The sequence below is a fragment of the Sciurus vulgaris genome (assembly GCF_902686455.1).
Source record: "Sciurus vulgaris genome assembly, chromosome: 19".
In the NCBI taxonomy this organism is placed as follows: Eukaryota; Metazoa; Chordata; class Mammalia; order Rodentia; family Sciuridae; genus Sciurus; species Sciurus vulgaris.
In genome coordinates this window covers 9600954-9619418 of record NC_136480.1, presented here as the reverse complement: position 1 = coordinate 9619418, position 18465 = coordinate 9600954, and the positions used below count along the sequence as shown (strand labels likewise).

Sequence of the window (18465 nt, the reverse complement as noted above, 5' to 3'; positions counted from 1 at the left end):
GGAGTGAGTTCCATTCTACACACTCAAGTGTGCCAGACGCTGAACAAGGAGCTAGGATACAGAGACATTAGGGCATATAAAAATGACAGCTCCCTCCATCCTTGGTAACTGGATGTTTCTGTGGGCAAAGCCTTGCCAAAGCCATAGGGTGCTCCATCAGAGGCCTTGAAGACAAACCAACTTTTGATCCTAAAATTTCCATTGCAGAGACAGAGCCTAAGAAAGTACTAGTGGATGTGACAAGGCAGCTCACAGCAGCATTATTTATAAAAGTGTGATAAAGGAAATTACATAAGTGCTCAACACCAAGAAATCAGGCAAATAAACTAGGATACATCTATTTACTATGTAGTGAAATATAGGTAATCATTCAAAATGTTATCATAGCCAGATGAGATGGCACACCTGTGGTTCTAGTTACTTGGAAGGCTGAGGCAGGAGAATCATTTCAGCCCAGGGGTTCAGGACCAGGCTGAGCAACAGAGCAAGACCTCCATCTCAAAAAAGAAAAAAGAAAAAAAAAAAAAAAAGGGTTATAGGGATGGGGATGTAATTCAGTGGCAGGTACTTGTTTAGCATGTGCAAGGCTTTGGGTTCCATTCCCAGTACTGCCCCCGCAACAAAAATTAGAGAGAATTATTTTTTGACATGGGGAAACTTAGGAATAGAATGTTATATTATTTGTTAGGTGACATAAGCAGGTAGTAATATCACACATACAGTATGATCTAATTTGGGGAAAATGCATATGTACACTAGAAAATATATACATTATGAGCACTCCTAGAAAATATATTTTCATATGTACTTATAAGGAAAATTCTAGAATATCAAAATGATTATCTCTCAGTGGTAACATTTCCAGTGATTTTCATTTTTGTGTGTGTGCCCATCTGCCCTTTGCCAAATCCTGCACAATGCACGTAATCTACTTACCTAGGCAGGCAAAGGTTTTGATTCTTATGATGGAGATTGCTAAAGTGCCCAAGAGCACTCAGTTTTCAAAGACACACCCACGGTTCAAACTCAGAGCTGGAGTATCCAGTCAAGCTCTTGGCCCCTTAAACCCTTCAACACAGCTGCCACCTCCACCCCCAGTCCCTTGTCCCTAAACTGCATCCTAGCCTGGGGCATAGTGTTTCCATAGTCAGCCTGGGACCAGAGCTGGGGCTGGGAGGGAAGCCCACTTGCCCACCTTTTTGAAAAGTCTGATAACATCCTCGCTGATCTGGGAAAGACGAACGATGACATTGTTCATGAAGATGTCATTGAGGGTGGCATGGTCTCGGCTCTCCCGCCGGGTCTGATGCAGGACCAGATACCAACAGTTCACAGGTGAGAGGAGGTATTGGTCCTTCCTGTAGAAACCAAGACAGCTCAGGTTGGCTTCATGGGAACACTGTTTAACATCAACACCCACCGTGGCCCTTTTGGTCCCTGGGGCACCCCTTCAAGATCAATTTCATTATTATACATTTTACAGATGGGGAAACAGAGGCTATGAGAGTTGAGATGATCCTTCATGAGCCAGAATCCAGGTCCTTGACTAAGTCACATGCTGTCCACTTCCCCCTTGAATGGTGCCTGTTTGTGTGCCTCCATCTTCTAGGAGGAAACCAGCTCCCCTGGGGCTAAGAAATGCTAACCCAATTGTATTTGAAATACTTGTATGATTTCTAGAACTATGCAGCGGAAAGAACAAAAAGTAGACACTCTCCCCATTTCTTCCTCCCCCAACCCCTGGGATCCCCACAGGCTCTTAACCTTTGTCCTTCTCCAGGGATCTCTCAGCTTCTTGTAAACCGGAGCCTTTGCCCCATGATGGAGCTGGTGGGAGAGGCCTGGAGGATTCCAGTTTTTATCTGGGAGGAGGACTTAAGAAAAATACAATTATATATAGGACAAATAAGACTTTGTCCTGCGGAGACTGATAGATTCTTAGCACTGTAGCTGGGTATTATGCTAAAACAGGGGGTGTCAAAACACTCCCCAGATCAGCAGCACTGGCACAGCAATGGGAAGTTACTGGAAAAACACATTCTGCAGACTCACTCCAAGCTTGCTGAATCAGAAATGCTGGGGTTGGGCCTGCCATTTACAAGCCCCACAGGGGATACTGATGTATGCTCAAGTCTGAAAGCCACCAATCTATATACCTTTGCTTCCCAAACTTGTGTCTTGTGTCTATACCTTAAGAAAGACGCTCCTGTTCTCCCTGGGATAGCAGAGGGAAGAGCAATTACAAGTCCAAACCCAAGCCAATCTAATGCTCCCACCTTGCCATGGGGTGCTTAAAGTTCTTGTCCTCCAACTCAGAGTCTTTCTCTTATTCTGATTTCCAGTGTGGAAAGATGTTGGAAAGGCAGGATATGAGTGTGGCCTAAGGGTGGTCAGCTCCAGAGTTCCCCAAGCCTCCCTGGTTCCCTTGCTATCTCCAATGCCAGCCGTCCGCCCCAGGAGCTGGCCAAGGTTCTGCTCACAGGAAATGCAGACTCCACAATCAGCATTTTCAAGGAAGAGAATTCTGCTGACTCCCAGGGTGACTGCATTCTCTGTCCCAAAGCCAAGTGGACGTGCTATGGGATAGAGCCCTCTGGGTCTCTGGGATGCTATCCCCCTCCCTGTCCCCACAACTCCTAGGGTAAATGAGGATGACTTCAAGGGTTTTTTTCTTTCTGTCACCAAAGGGCTAAGACTTTTTCTAGGCAGCAGGAATTTGGGGGAAGAAAATTCAGTTTAGATGAAGAATGGATATGGCAGGAACTATCTAAGGAAAAAGGAAGAAGATAAAATACTTATGACGCACCGCTATAGAAAAGAGAAACAGATTTCTCCTTACAGTCTAGAAAAAAAAGAGCCAGAACACTAAAATTCGACCCCCAGCCAGGATCCCTGTGCGTTTACTCCATGGCAGATCCTGGGTGGGCTGCAGGCACCCAAAGGTGAATGTGATGCAGACCCCGCCTTGGAGGGACTCACCATGAAGAGGCTAAGGCAGAAGAAAAGAACTAGCGAGGCAGGTGAGAGGGGACTTTAAACGAGATGCACACAGAGCCTTGGTTCTGTTGCAGAAGTCTCAGGAGCCACCGTGCTCCTCCCACAAGCTCTATACACCAGGTGTGGAGGCCCTTTTGTGTTCACACCAGGTACTTTCCCACCTGGACCTTCACATGCACTGTCCTGCCACCTGGGATGTGCCTGCCCCTGCTCCTCTCACAGCCTCCTTCTCTTCCTGCAGGTTCAGCTTGAACAACTCCTCCCTCGAGTGCTCCCAGACCACCCAAAGTGTGGCCCCTGGACGAGCAGCATTGATATCACTTGGGAACTTGTTGGAAATGGAAGTCATCAGAGCCACCATAGACACTTAATCAGAACTGCTGGGCACAGGCCAGGTGGGCCCAGCATCTGTGATTCAACCATCCCTTCAGGTGACTCTGATGTATGCACAAATTTTGAGAACTTCTGGGCTAAATTTTGGATCTTAAGTATCCCCCAGAGGTCCATGTGTTAAAGACTTGAATCCCACTGTGGTGCTAGTGGAAACTGGTTGGGGCCTAGTGGGGGTGTGCTGGGACCCTGTCCCTTCCTCTCCCTCCTGCTTCCTGGCTATGTGCTGAGCAGCTTTGCTACACCATATACTCCTGCCATGATATGCTGCCCCTACAAGAGGCCTAGAAGCAATGATCTATCTAATCATGGACTGGAACCTACAAAACTGTGAACCAAAATAAACCTTTTATCTTTTTTTTAAGTTGTCGATGGACCTTTATTTTATTTTTTATATATGGTGCTGAGAATCAAACCCAGCACCTCACACATGCTAGGCAAGTGCTCTAACACTGAGCTACAACCCCAGTCCAAAACCTTTTACCTTTATAAGCTTATTATCTCAGATATTTGTTACAGAGACAAAAACTAATACTTTCAACCTTTCATTTCTACCCCCCCATTCATTACCTTGCTGGGAGATCTTTAAGCGTAGGAACTATTTCTGTTGTAGTCACTACCTTCAATGCCTAGCAACAGGGATACCACATAGTATATGCTATGGAAGAGAGACCCTTGAGAAAAGGTCACATTTGTGCTGGGTCTTGAAGGATGGGTAGGAGTTTTCCAAGTCACTAAGACAGAGAGAGCATAGGATTGCAGGCAGAGGGAACTGTGGATACAAATATGGTGAAATGTCTCAGGAGAGCTGGAATTCTGAGTATGCTAGTGAAAGATTGTTGGACATGAGGCTGGGTAAGGGCCTGCTTATAGGGGGCATGGAATACCAGCTGAGGAGAGGGGACTTTCTCTCCTAGGCCATGTAGTTCTAAACCTTTTCTATACACTAAATCATTTGGGGAGCTTTTCCAAACACCAAAACCAATTAAGCAAGACTCTCTGGTGGTAGTGCTTGGTATTGATATTTTTTAAACACTCTTCAGAAGAATCTAATGCAGGCAGACTGGAGGATGGACAGATGAGTGGGTGGATGGACAGATGGGCAGATGGGGTGGCTCGGCGGGTGGATGGGTAGGCGAGTGGGTGAGCATGGGTATAAATGTGGGACTGGAGGCAGGAGGACCTGTCGGGAGAGAATCTTAGTTCAGATTGAGAGATGTGACAAGGCCTGAGTGGTGGCACTGTGGCCACTGAATGCTGGTGAGACTTTTCAACAAAAGAACAGATCATCTTGGAGTCTTCCTGGAATGGATGTGATTCTGAGGTTTGCATCTCACGTGACTGGGTGGATGCTGATGACATGATCTGAGATAAGATCTGCAAGGAGAAAAGTAGGAGTAGGTTTGAGCAGAAAATACTTTTGTCTATCCCATTTCTTACAGTTTCTGAGGTGGTGATGGAAATGGAAAGATTAAAAGAGAGATGAGATAATTGAGCTGTTACCTAAAATGCTCTAGGGGCTTAGCTCAACTTGGAATGCAGGAACTGAACAGCATCAGGGAATTAAAAGTGCAAAATACATGGAAGTCACAGCCAGAAGGTGGATTTCAGAGGGAAGGAAAAAGACAAGTGATCTTGAAGAGGCTTGTAGTACTGGGACAGCTTGAGGACCGTTAATTAGGTCACCCAGCCAGAGTAACATAAGAAGAAAGGCAGAAAGGACAGAGTTTTTCTTATCAGAAACTGTGGGCCAGGAGACAGTGCAGGCCAAGACTGAACTGTAGGAGGAGCAACTAAAGACGTCAGTTGAAGAGAGCTGACGAAAGGTCTTGGTTCATCAGAGGAAGAATAGAGAGAGAGAGAGAGAGAGAGAGTTAAATGTTGGGTACAAATGGGTGCTGCAGTCCACCTGTCCCCCCAAGCCTTCCACCTGAGTAGGAAAGAGATCCAGGGAAAGAGAAAACTGTCATGGGAAGGGGACAATGGAGCAGAGAGCCATCTCCCCCAGATCTTGTGATGACGTCGTCATGAATGGCTTCCTGGAGGAAGCACTTTCTAGACTAAGAAGTAAAAGGATGGGTCGGAGTTTCCCAGGGAGGAGCTTTCTAGATAGTGAAATACAATCATCAAAAGCCCAGGAAGAAGCAGGTGGGCATGTTGCTGAGCTGAATGCAGCTGAGGAGATCTACCTGTGGTGTTCTAGAATGGGGTTGAGGGTGACAAATGAGGTTGGAGAATGAGGTGGAGGTCCCAAGTCCAAGGGCCTCTAAGTCCCATTACAGAGTTGGAGCTTCATCCTGAGGTCTGGAGGTCACTGAGGAGTTAGAGCTGGGGTATGAAAGGGTAAAACCACATTTGCAAATCTCCACTGCAGTGTTGTGCAGAGCAGGTGGCATGGAGGTGACCCAAGACAGAAGGGGAGGGATAAGTACGTAGGTAATAATCTGACTGGACTTGAGAGACTGGTTGGTGGGGTTGGGGTGGTAACTAAGTGGGAGAAAATGATGTCCAAGATGACCCCCCAGATTTCTGGTTTGAACCTGGGGAAGCAGAGATGGCCTTTGTTGGGACAAGAAGCAGGTCAGAGGTGAGGCAGGGAGAGAAGTGATGAGTTCAAATTGAATGTGACAAGTCTAAAGGGCTATAGGGCATCCAGATGGAGGCCTCTGGGCTAGAGAGACCAATGTGGAAGCTGACTGCAAGTACTTGGGTGATTTGCGAAACCACAGAATGACAAAGGACACTTTACAAAGGACACAACCACATGGGGGACAAGGCAGATCCTCAGGAAGCCTGGCAAAGCAGCAACTGCAGGGAGGAAATAGGGTCAGGCTACTATGGCTATTCCCCTCCTGATGACCTGGAAGAGGGCTAGGAGGTGAAGATGAGCCCACCTGTGCTCTGCAAAGATGCTGTTCCTCACCCATCATTCAATCAGCAGGTCCATTCTCTGGGTCCATCTCAGCCCAGGAGATTGCTGGCTCTCCTCTCCTCACCTTTGCCCAGTCTTGGCCCCTCTCACCTGTGTGGAGTGGTTCATATGTAAACTAAAAGGGTGGGACGAGCTGTCCACAGCCAGGGTCAGGGTTGGAGCCAGCCTCTCTGCAGAAAGTTGGCATCATGGCTTTGGCCCCATGGTTTCAGGGACTCACCACCTCCCTGGGCCAAGGAGGGGTCACAGCATGTTGACAGAGAAAGACACCTGACCTGGGGGTGGGTGTTCACCTGTGTAGCTATCCTAGCTGTGTGACTTCATGCAGGTCAGCCTGTGGCACGGCTACTCAAGCCATAGAGTTAAATACCAAAAAAGAGCTCAGCGGCCATTCTTCAGGGACTTGTCCATTCAACACATTGGTGTTGACTGTTCTGTAAGAGCCAGACTCAGGACACAATCGTGAGCAAAACAGGCAGTTCTGCCTTCACAGAGCCAGCAGCATGATGGGCAAGACAGCCATCCCTCGAGGCCTCCCACAGACGTGTGCAGAGTGAGATCAGCAGAAGATGCTAGAGAGGATGGGAGTACTGTGCCATGGGAGCCTAAAATGAAGGGACCTGGCTGACCTTGGAGTTCAGTGGAGCATTCCTGAGGAAGGGGTAATTACACTGGCTTTAAAGGAAGAGTTGGAGGGAGCCAGGGAAAGGTGGGAGAGGAGAAGATTCCAGGCAGAAGGAACAGATGGGAACTCCTTGGGCAGGGAGTTCAGTGCACTTAAGGAACTGAAGAAAGGCCTGTTTAAAAGGAGCACAGCAAGCGAGGTGGACAGAGGAAGGAGAGGAGGTGAGGTGGGGCTGGGGGTCTCCGCAGGACCTAATGTGCACAGCCCCCTCTAAGTCATCTGGGTTATCCTGGGACCAAAGGGAGAGGCATCTAGGCCACATACAACAAAGCCAGACATCAGCCCTCTGGAACCTTAAACCCTGGCCCTTCCATTTTCAGGGCCCACTTGCTCCTGTTGGAAGTGGAGTCCTTTGGCTCTCACTCCGGCAGTCATTTTTGCCTGCTCTGCAGGCTCGCTTTGGGAAGATGTCAAAATAAACCCAGGCGGCACTCTCTCATCGAAGGCACATTTGAGCGACCTTTCTGCTTTTCTAATCTTGCCTCCAAGCATCTCCGCAGCAGGCAGAAGCTGCTGAGCTAAGACATAGTGTTGGAACTTTCGCATATGTATATATTTTCTTTTTTTATGGACAGAAAATAGCAATGAACATTTCTGGTGAGTCACAGCTTTCCTTCTTTCTTTGGCTAAGGGAGGTGGGTATGAGGTTCCAAGAGACTGAAGCTGGAGAGGTTGGGCCTTGCCAAGCTGGTGAATTAGGAAAATGAAATTAGCAGTGAGCCAGTCTCTCCAGCTTCTCGGCTGGGGGCCGGAAAATTCCGCTCAGTGAACAGAACCCATTTCTAAGGCTGCAGAGCCCCACATTGCAGATGAATCCAAATCCACAGCCCTGGGATTCTGGTCCCTCCGGGAGGGAGGTTATCCTATAGCTGATACCAGCCCCAGGAGTCAGGTCCCTGCTGCTGGCTTCTTGCTCCCTTCCAGAATGTTCTCAAAACCTTCTATGGGGCTTGCTCAGGCAGCTGCCAGCAAACTTGCTTTTGAAAAATGTAACCTCAAATATGTTCAGGGTCAGAAAGGTATGGTTAACCTCTTGCTACCTAAGTGGCCCCAAGCAGGATTTGGAATTCATGACATTTTCTTATAGTGTGAATCATTAATTCAGCCAATAGTAACCCAGTGCCTCTCTGTGCCCGACAATGGTAAGTGAAAGGAGTCACACCTCCTTTCTGGAGCTTCTGGTCTAGTAAGGGTCTCATATAAAAGTCAAATAGTCACAAAAATAGATAAGACAAGGGTGATGCTGAGAAGGGCCATAAACCTGGAGAGACTGGAACGAGATGGAGGTGACCTTACCTGGGGAAAGCAGAGGTGGGTGTCAGTGGGCCATGCTGGTTCTTGTCATTGTCAGTAGCTGAGGTGTCTCTCCTCCTTGAGGCCCTCCTGGCCCCCTAGCAGCTCCCCAGCTAGCACAGTCCCATTTGATTGTTACTACAGCACTGTCACACCTGACGTCTGTCTTGTGTTTTCCTTTGATCCTGGTCTCTGTCCCCTCTCTAGCTCATCTCTGTTTCTCTGTGGCCAGGCAGGGCTGAGCATACACAGACTGCTCTCATAAAATATTCCTTCACTAGGTAAAAAGCGTTCCTAAGCTAGGACCTGAAGGACAGCACAGGAATCAGAAAGAATACTCTAGCAGGAAGTGTGCCGGCCCCATGTGCATGGACAAATTCTAGAACGGAGGGGAGGCGGGCATGGCCAGAGGGCAGACAGGGACTCAATAAGGAGTCAAGACAAGGTCAGAGAAGTAGCACCAGGTACACAAGTTTCCCAGCGCTATGCTGACAAGACCACAAACTGGGCGGCTCCAACCCCAGAAAGCTGTTGTCTCTCAGTTCTGGAGGCCAGAAGTCTAGGATCAAGGGGCCCGCAGGCTTGGCTGCTTCTGAGGCTGTGTGGGAGGGTCTCCTCCAGCCTCTGTCCTGGCTCCTGCAGTTTGCTGGAACACCTCGGCATTTCTCCGTGTAGAGAAGCATCATGCTGGTCTCTGCCCTCTTCCTTACACAGGTTCCTCCCAGGTGTCCTCTGTGGGTCCAAAGTTCCCTTTGGCCTAAGGCCATCAGGTCCGACTAGGGCCCACCCCTATGACTGTATTTTTATTTGAGGACCTCTGTGAGGACCCTAGTTACAAATAAGGTCACAATCTGAGGTACTGAGGTTTAGGACTTCAATGTATGAATTTTGAGGGGACACAATTCAATCCTTAACAGGCTGTCAGGCCAAGTGGATCAGGAAGGCCCAAGGAGAATTCACCGAATACCTCAGACAGCTTTCTGGTGCCCAAGAGAGGAGCTAATGAACTATAGGTGCAAAGTATTTAATCTGCCCTCTGTGGCTGACACTCAGGGCTTCTCCCATCAGCCACCAAGCCCTCTCCTCATCCCTTCTCAGTTCACAGAAGTCATCTCCAGGAAGGAGTTAAAGCTAAGGCAGTAATAGATTTCTTTATCTATTTCTTTCTCTTAACTTATTTTATGCTTGATGAACATGTGCTAATTGTACATCTTAGTAGGGTTCTGTGTGATATTTCAACACATGCCCATGTTTCTTGTGACTCCCCACCCCTGCCAGCTCCCCTCTGAGGGGAGTGAGTGGCTCCACTGCTATTTGGTAACACTCAGACAGAGTCATTCTGAAGTGGACTAATTCCTTCATTGGGTCACCGAGCTAAAGTGGGCTCTGTTTACTCACATGGAGTGCTATGGAGTCAGAGGCCCCATGGGGTTCAAGTGCCTATTCTGTCCATTACTGATGAAGTGAACTCGGGAAGTTAGTTAAAACTTTTCTTAGTTTATCTATAAAATTGGGTAACAACTGCCTCAGAGGGGTGTTTTGAGGATTAAAATGAGGCAATTCACATGATGCTTTGAGTATCAAAACCAACAAATAATAATACTTCTTATTACTACTTCCAGCACCTCACTAGGTTGTTGGGAAAATCGAATGAATCATGGATATAGACACACATACATCTACAGTAGGGTTTCAACAAATTGGTTTTCACTCTTCACTGTTACCGTCTCCTACTACAAACTCTTATGTGAATGTCGAGGCCCACAGAAAATGTTTCTGTGACTCACTCTCCACCTTGCGGCAGATTTATTCACTTGCTCTGGTTTCTTTGGGATCCCATTCCAGACTACTCAGCATGGTAATAATACACTAGGTCTGGTGTTCAGCAGCACCTCTGAGCCCACCTTTGACTTGCTGAATGAAAGTTCCTGGCCCCGTAAGCAGCCCCTAGGCACCCTACCCTATCATCTCCTTCTCTATGAGCCTCTTTGCCTTGGTTTATCCACCTGCAAAATGGTGCCTCCTGTGGTGTGTACCATATGGGGTTGAGGAAGGGACCCTGGCTCACAACTCCTCTGGCCAGTTCTTTTGCCAGTCAGCTGTGAAGCCTAAGTTAGGGCTCACCCACCTGGCCTTCAGGTCCTTTGGCTGTCAGTTGGGAATGTTGTCATCTTCCCTGACTCTCCCCACACCTCAAGGATGCTTGGGAGAATTTAAGCAGCTGAAGTCTGGAGACAGAATTTGAAAAGTGTGAGGTCCTATAGAATCTTTGAAGGTCATTATTATCTTATTGGATTTATGGAACTGAGTCAAAACTGAATCCCTACTTATTACTGCTCATTAAAAAATCTCCCTTATTACAACATCTATTTTTCATTTTTAATTTTAAAATTAAACGATGTTCATATTTATACATATATCAAACATATACATACATGAATAGGTTGTATCCTGATTCATATTTTGGAATTTGCTGATTATAGTATTTGAGGATTCTAGGATAGGAGTTGAGAAAGTCAGATGAAGAAATTGGGAAAGGAAAAAGGGGCTGCAGCCACAGCAAAGACCAGACTTTAGGCTGAGCCCCCTGTCTTACAATCTCTTCCAGCAATGAAAAGAAGAGGATGGGGCTGGGGATATAGCTCAGTTGGTAGAGTGCTTGCCTCACAAGCACAAGGCCCTGGGTTCAATCCCCAGCACCACAAAAAAAAAAAAAAAAGGCAGAGGATGGCTAATGGAGAAGGTAGAGATGAAAGATGTTCATTTTCCAGAAGGACCTGAAGGGGCCCTATGGGTGAGCTTACACTGGCTTCAGGACTAGAGCTATTCCTGCATGCCACCATGCTTAGTATCATGTTTTTCTTTCTCTATTTAAGTAAATTATTTATTTACAAAGGACTTTCCCTAATCTTCGTTGCTTTTTTTAAAGCATTACTTGCCATAAATAGATGGTAACTGAACAAATAAATTCAAGAGAAACAAAACAGTATTATTGAACCTTAGGTAGGTGCTGAAGCCTGAGGTCTGCCTCTGTTAAGAGATTCCAGAGCATTAACAACACAGTCGGACCAAACTGAGAATCTCTCCTTGAGGTCACTGAAAAGACTGAAAAAGACGTGAAAAGATAATTCAATATTTATGGTTCATGGGTCATCAGTGATCCCTCCTTATTTTGAGGAACACTGGTGGGGTTCATCCATTCATCATCTTATAGAAATGCCCGACTAAAATACCTGGCTTTTGAGCACACACCCTTGTGGATGGAGAACTCAGCACCTCCCTGGGCTGCCCTTTCCATGACTAGACAGCTCAGGCTCACGGAATCAAGATCCACTTGAAGCCTGCTTCTCTGAAAATTCCATCTTTGGGTCTCACTTCTCCCCTGCAGTCACATAAAAGAAATCTATTCCCTTTGTGTATTTTTTTTTTAAAAAGCCCTTGCAGCAATTCATTCAAAACTTTGAGTAGAGCATGACAGTTAGGTAGGTAGGTAGGTTGATGGAGGATAGATACATAGAGAATTGTGTGTATATATATATATATATATACCCACACACAGGGAGAGATAAATATATAGAGAATTGTACACACGGGGGGGGGGGGGGGCGGGGGGAGAGAGAGAGACTAGAAACGGCCCTTTGCTTTAAGTACCAACAGAATGAAGCACCAACAGCTCACTCCCTGATAACACAACCTGAGCCTCATGAAAGAGACACACAACTAACTGGGCTACAGAAGCAGCTACTGTACGCCTGGGATCCACCACAGGGGATTTGCAGAGATGGCATGCCCTAAGCTGGCCTTTGTGGGGTGAGTAGGAATTGGCCAGGCGAGGAGGAGGGAACCCTGAAACCCAAGCAAGGAGGATGTAATCTGGTCAGATGGTTGACTAGGGTCAGGAATCACTGAGGCAGACCAGAGTGGGGACAAAATGGACCCAAGGTCATGCAATGTAGCCAGAACCAGTTTACATTCCAGAGTCGGAAAAAAGATTAAAATTCTAATTGTGCCACTTACCAGTACTAGCTGTGTCCTTTTGGGCAAATAACTTAATTTCTCAAAACCTCAAAATTTTCAACTAGAGAGATAAAGATGGTATCTGCCATCCAGAACACACAGCTTACCATGAAGGTTCAAATGAGACAACGCATGTTATTCATCTGGTAGAGCACATGGTAACAAAGATATGAGGGATATGTAAGAAATTAAACTTCCTACTGTATTCTAGTTATGGTAACAGTAACAATTAGCAAGAGAGACACTAGTCCTATCTGAGGACCTTCTTGATCCCCACTTCCTTCTAAGCAAACTTTTTAATCCTGAATCCTTTGCACATTTATGGGCTCAATTTATACACTACAAGAAAACTTCTCTGGGAATAATCTGGAAGGCTAAATCTAAATTATACCATCTTTTCAGAGAAATGCTATATATACGGAAAAAAAAAAAAAAAAAACCACAAAGCTTTATCCCCAAGAAAAAGTGTTTTCTTGGAAATGAACTTAGTTACTCACTGGAATCCCCTCTCTCAACTGCTCTGTGAGGCTGAAAGATACTCCAAACTCCCTGGACCAAAACATTTGCATAGAATATTACTCCTTAACTAGCTAAGGACCTCCAGTTCTTTTCAAATTCTGACTTTCCCCCAAACATTTTCAGCATATTTGAATAGACTGCCCTGATGCCAGCCCCCATCCACCCACCACAGTGGTCCAAATGACAGCGAGCAATACTAAGGCCCTCTGGATAGTGCATCTTCATCAGGTATATCCCCAGGAAGTTGAGGACCATCAAAAATGGAGGGACCAGAATACAAGGGGGCTCTAAATATGGAGCACTGTTTACTTGGAGCATTGGAACATCAGTTCTAAGGGAGGAAACTGGTGGTTGCCTGGAGCAGAGTTTTGTAAATTAGGTCCCAAGGAGTGCTAAAGGGTGAAATACTAATAAATATTATGGAGAGAAAGTTCCATGGTCAAAAGCTTCACAAAGAAGGCAACAGGCTTATTTACTGCAAAACTTGTCAGTCTTTCATATGCTAAGGCATGTTGGGAACCTTTAAGAGGGTGATAAGAATAGCCAATGGTCCCCAAACACAGAACTCTTTTTCTCATTCTCTCTTTCCTTCTCTCTTGGCTCTCTGCCTCTCTCTCTCTTTTTAAATTTTTTTCTAATTTGTTGTACATGACAGTAGAATGCATTTATACATTTTGATAGCTCATACATAAATGGAGTGTAATCTCTAATTCTTCTGATCATACATATTGTAGGATCACATGGGTCATGCAGTCATACATGTATATGAGGTAATAATGTCTGGTTCATTCTACTATCATTCCCTCCTCCTACCTCCTTCACTCCCTTCATTCCCCTCTACCTAATCTAAAGTAAATCTGTTCTTCCCTAGCCCCCCCACCCCATTATTATGAATTAACATTCACATATCAGAGAAATATTCAGCCTTTATTTTTGGGTTTGGCTTATTTCTCTGTCTTTCTTTAGCATACATCTTAAAGTACTGGTACTTTGGGCTGGGAGTGTAGCTCACTAGTAGAGTGCTTGCCTAGCACATCATGGGCACTGGGTTCCATCATCAGCACCACATACAAATAAATAATAAAATAAAGGCATTGTGTCCATCTACAACTAAAAATACTTTTTTTTAAAAAAAGTACTGGGTGTCTTAGAAAAAACTTAATCCCAGGAATACTCTATCTTCATGCCACCACCCAACTTGTTTGGGCCAGACATCCACTCAAGAGGCAGGTTTTCAGGCACACTAATTGCCACCCTTCATGCCAGGAAGGCATTCCAGCTCCAGGCCCTCAAAAGAAGCAGCTAAGCTTAAGTTAGGCCTGACCTGGAAAGGGCAGTGGACTGCGGATCTTATGCTGGTGAGCAAGAGGGAAGGCCAGCGCAGCCTGAAAGCAAGTTGTAAAACATTTATCATTTAGAAAACCATTCTGCGTGGCTCTTAAAAGTGAATGGACAGCAGGGCACAGTGGTACAAGCCTGTAACCCCAACAACTCAAGAGCCTAAAAGACCATAAATTCAAGGTCAGACTTGCTAACTTAGTGTGATTCTATTTCAAAATTAAAAGAAAAAAAAAAAAAAAAAAAAAAAAGGGCTGGGGATGTAACTCAATGGCAGAGTGCTACTGGGTTAAAGCCCCAAGACTGAGAGGGGAAAAATGTGAATGGACACTGAAACCCCCAGGAAGGGTTGTTAATGCAGATTCCTGGGTCTCACCCCAGGTGAGGGGCGAGGCCCAAGATTTTGCATTGCTGACAAGCTACCGTCTGTCCAAGCTTTGTGAACCAGCTCTAGCCTTCTGTTGTTGTCCATTCTCTGGATAGGAAAACCACTGTCAAGTCTACTCTGTCCTCTCAGCAACACAGTGCCAGGTGTCAGGCACTTCAGTGAGTGACACTTTGCCCAAATGGCCTCACTCAGTACCTAAGGTGGGAAAAAAACACAGTCTACACGCATCCCCAGCAATTCTAATCACCACCTGAATTTCATTCGTTCATTCAACATTTGGTGCCAACATGTGCCAAGACTTGCACTAGGTGCTAGAGACCCCATTCAGCTCACCAGCCACTCTCTCTGCCACATAAAAGCTTGCAGTGCCTATTCAAAGGGAGAGACAAGTAATCAGAAAAGGACAACTCAGGCTGGTGACTCCACCTCGCTCTCCTCCCCAACTTCTTTCCATCCCAAGTCAGCAGACGACAATACCCTTGATTCCTCTCCCTTCCTCCTTCCCACCTCTGAAAGATTTCCCAACCGCTGTTCACTTTGCCTGCCATCTCTGCTCTGCCCCCAGACCCTGATTACTTCTTGCCTAGGGAGCTGCACCCACACCCTTGGAGTCTCTTCCATTCCATCCTCAGCCCCTCCAAGCCAGGAGTGAGAAAAATACCAACTAGATCATGCTACCCGCTACCTGCAAGCCTCATGGACTTCTCAGGCTCCCTCAGCTAGTTCTTGTCACCTGGGCTTCCTCCCCCTCAGACTGTCCCAAAAGCTGCTCCCTCTCATCTCCCAGGTCTCAGTGAAACACCACTTCCTCCAGAAGTCTTCAATGCAATAATGACCATACTACTCAGTATGCGGGATGAAAGAGTGCTGGCAACACTTTAACACTCCTCCAATGAGAAGAGGGCTTCATCTCCCCTCCCACGAAGCTGAGCTAGAGCTAAAACTGCTCTGACCAACAGGATCCAGGGGGCCAGTCCTAGGACTAGCCTTTAAGAGTTCCATGGCTGCCCTCTTTCTCTCTCCCAGTCCTGGGCTACTGTGTCTGGAGTCTGACACATGAAGAAGGTAGCCCAGACTTCTAGCTATACCCATCAAAGCATTGGACATGTGAGTAAAGCCATCTTGGACCCTCTAGAACAGACGAGTCACCAGGTGAGTATCAATGAGCAATCCCAGTCAATGCCACATAAAGCAGAAGAATAACCCCCACTAAGCCCTGTCCACATCCCTGACCCATTAAGTCAGGAGAGACCAATGTGGGCATGTTGCTATTACACAGACAACCAGAACACTTCACCTTATAGTATGTTGGCAATCATTTGATTAAAGTTTATCTTTCTTTTATTTAGCTTTTTATGTTTCATCCTTTAATTATCTCCTCCACTAAATGTAAATTCCATCCTGGCAGGAACCAAGATTATTTTGTTCACCGCCATAGATCTGAAGACTGGAATGCAGTAGATGCTCAGAAAATAACAGGTGAATAAGTAAATAAGAATGATAATATTATTGGCAGACAGGGGAAGTTTCCAGAGCAAGTGACATCTAAATGCCGAGGGCTGAGGGTTCGAAGGCACAGCAGCTTGGGTGCCTGACTCAACCATGCCCAAATACAGCATCCCTGAGCTATGTTATTGACTCAATACTCAAGAGCGGAGACTGTGCTTTGTTTATCTTAGTATTGTCAGCACTGGGCACAGTCCCAGGAAGCAAGAGGTTCTCAATACATGTATTTTAAGTAAATGAAGGACCCCATGACTTCCTGGAGAGAGAAGCCCACCTAGAATTAAGAAACCCTGGATTCTCAAGCCCAACAACTCACTCTGTGTCCCTGGGTCAGCTTTTCTGGTTCACAGTTTGCTTGGGATAAAACCATGGGTTCCCTCACTACTTCCCTGGGTTATTATCAAGGATTATAAAAGAGCAAAAGTGTCAGGGTTGTTAGAGTAGAAGTATGTGCTGTTAGAAAAGAAACATGATGATATTACTCTCCAAATGCTCAGCCTGTCCCAGGGAGACGCAGAGTTACCGCTGGAACCTTTCTTTGACTCCTGCACCACATAGAACTCAGCCCAGGGGAGTGGAACCCTGAACACAGCCCCTCCTGGCAGCTGTACCTTTTCCCATTGCACAGGCGGACAGAGATCAGCTACCGGACATGGCCCACAGAGCAGAGAGAAGTGCACTGAATTCAGAGGAAAGGGACCCGGGTCTCTGCCTCTAATTTGTTGTGAGATCTGAACAGACAGATTCCCTCTCTGAACCCAATCACCCAGGGACTGTATAGACCAAGTAAATTCCTTCCTTCCTCCTTCAGCCCTCCTTTCCACCTTCTCTTCTTCCTTCTTTTCTGGTCTTCTCCTTCCTTCCTTTCTCCTCCCTCTCTTCTTCCCTTCCTGCCTGCCTTCCTCCATTTCTTCTCTCCTTCCTTTCCTTCTTCCTCCCTCCCTTCCTGTTATTCACAAACATCCCATTTCTACCCAGAACTGGGCCCAGTGCAGTGAGAATAAAACAAGTCCTAAGCCCTGCACCCAAGACTGAGAAGCTACTTGGCCTGAAAACTCTTAAATGAAGACTCTGTAGACAATAGGACAAGGCATCTCGGGGCAGTCAGGATGAAGGACCCAGGGCACAGCACAACTTCTGTGCCCTGATCTCCAAACAAGAGGCAGTTAGGGGTCACTCAATGCCCTGGAGTCAAAGGTGAGTCCAAAATGATCTAGAGGCTCTCCAAAAGCCATCAGGGGCTGCATGAGCACATTAGCATTGTGCAGAGGGTCTGCCCCAGCTGCACTGGCCTGGGCGACACCCTAATTAGACTTTCACAGTGTGACAAGCAGCCCGCCTGGCCCGACTGCCAGCTGGGGCTCCATTCTGTCTGTTGGCTCTGTTAATGAACCCATGGGGGGCTGGTAGAGCTCATTACAGGCCATGCAAGGGACCTCCTCCTACCCCCACACGTCCCCTAGTCCCACCTCTCTCCCTCTCTCCAGTGTGCACACTTAGAATGGGGAGAGAGCTGACTCCAAATCAAGAGGAAGGAGCAAACAGGAGATGGGACCCCAGCCCTCCCTACTGCCCTGTCTCTGTAACCCAGGGAGCCAAGGAGAGGATGATCCAGAGTCAGCTCAGCCAGGACTGTGAATCGTAGCTGCAGGGTTCTCAGCCCACCAAGTCAGACGGAGCCTCTGCACACTCAGAGCTTGGTGTGTGAGAAATCATGACTGGGAAGGGTTTGTGTGTCATAAATTAGTAAATAAGGCAGGGAAAGAGTCCAGGGACCCTGGTCCTCCAGGGGAGCAAGGAAGAGGAATGCTTTGAGAACCCATTCCAAGAAGAAGAAATTTTAAGGTCATTGTGCTGGAGGAATTTAGAAGAGGGCTGGCTGGTGCCAGTTAAAATACAACTAGACAGGGTCTGGCCATTCTGAAATGAGGCAGGGGTCTCATCTGGGTGGAAATGAAAGTTACTCCATGCCTGGGCTTGATAGGATAGTAATAATAAAAGTAATACTGAGTGCTTACTGTTTATAACGTGACAGGATAGTAATAATAAAAGCAATATTGAGCACTTACTGTTTACAACTTGATAGGATAGTAATAATAAAAGCAATATTGAGCGCTTACTGTTTATAACTTGATAGGATAGTAAAAATAAAAGCAATATTGAGCGCTTACTGTTTATAACCTTTCCTTGAGCTACTCGTTCTCTGCAGCAACCCAGGTAAGAACTGTTTTGGTTTTTCACTTTATGCATGAGGACAACTGAGGCTCCGAGATGTAGGTAACCTGCAGACCCAGCACCTCACAGGACGCCCTTTGCTTCCAAGTCCCAGCATGCTTTGCTGCCAACGACTAGCCCAGCCCAGCATGGTCCCCCCTCTCCTGGGGCCTCCCCACCCCCAGC

General features: G+C 46.6%; 1 protein-coding gene across 5 annotated transcripts in view; it reads right to left on the bottom strand.

The window, feature by feature from the left end:
• Positions 1-18465, bottom strand: part of SRGAP3 (SLIT-ROBO Rho GTPase activating protein 3) — a 257580-nt gene that overhangs the window by 108743 nt on the left and 130372 nt on the right. For all 5 annotated transcript variants that reach the window (XR_013760829.1, XM_079122072.1, XM_079122073.1 and 2 more), the window contains exon 3: positions 1196-1358. Coding sequence is in view for 4 of the 5 variants with exons in the window: in XM_079122072.1 (XP_078978198.1) it covers positions 1196-1358 (163 nt within the window). In the remaining variant the exon portion in view is untranslated. The remainder of the gene's footprint in view (positions 1-1195; positions 1359-18465) is intronic.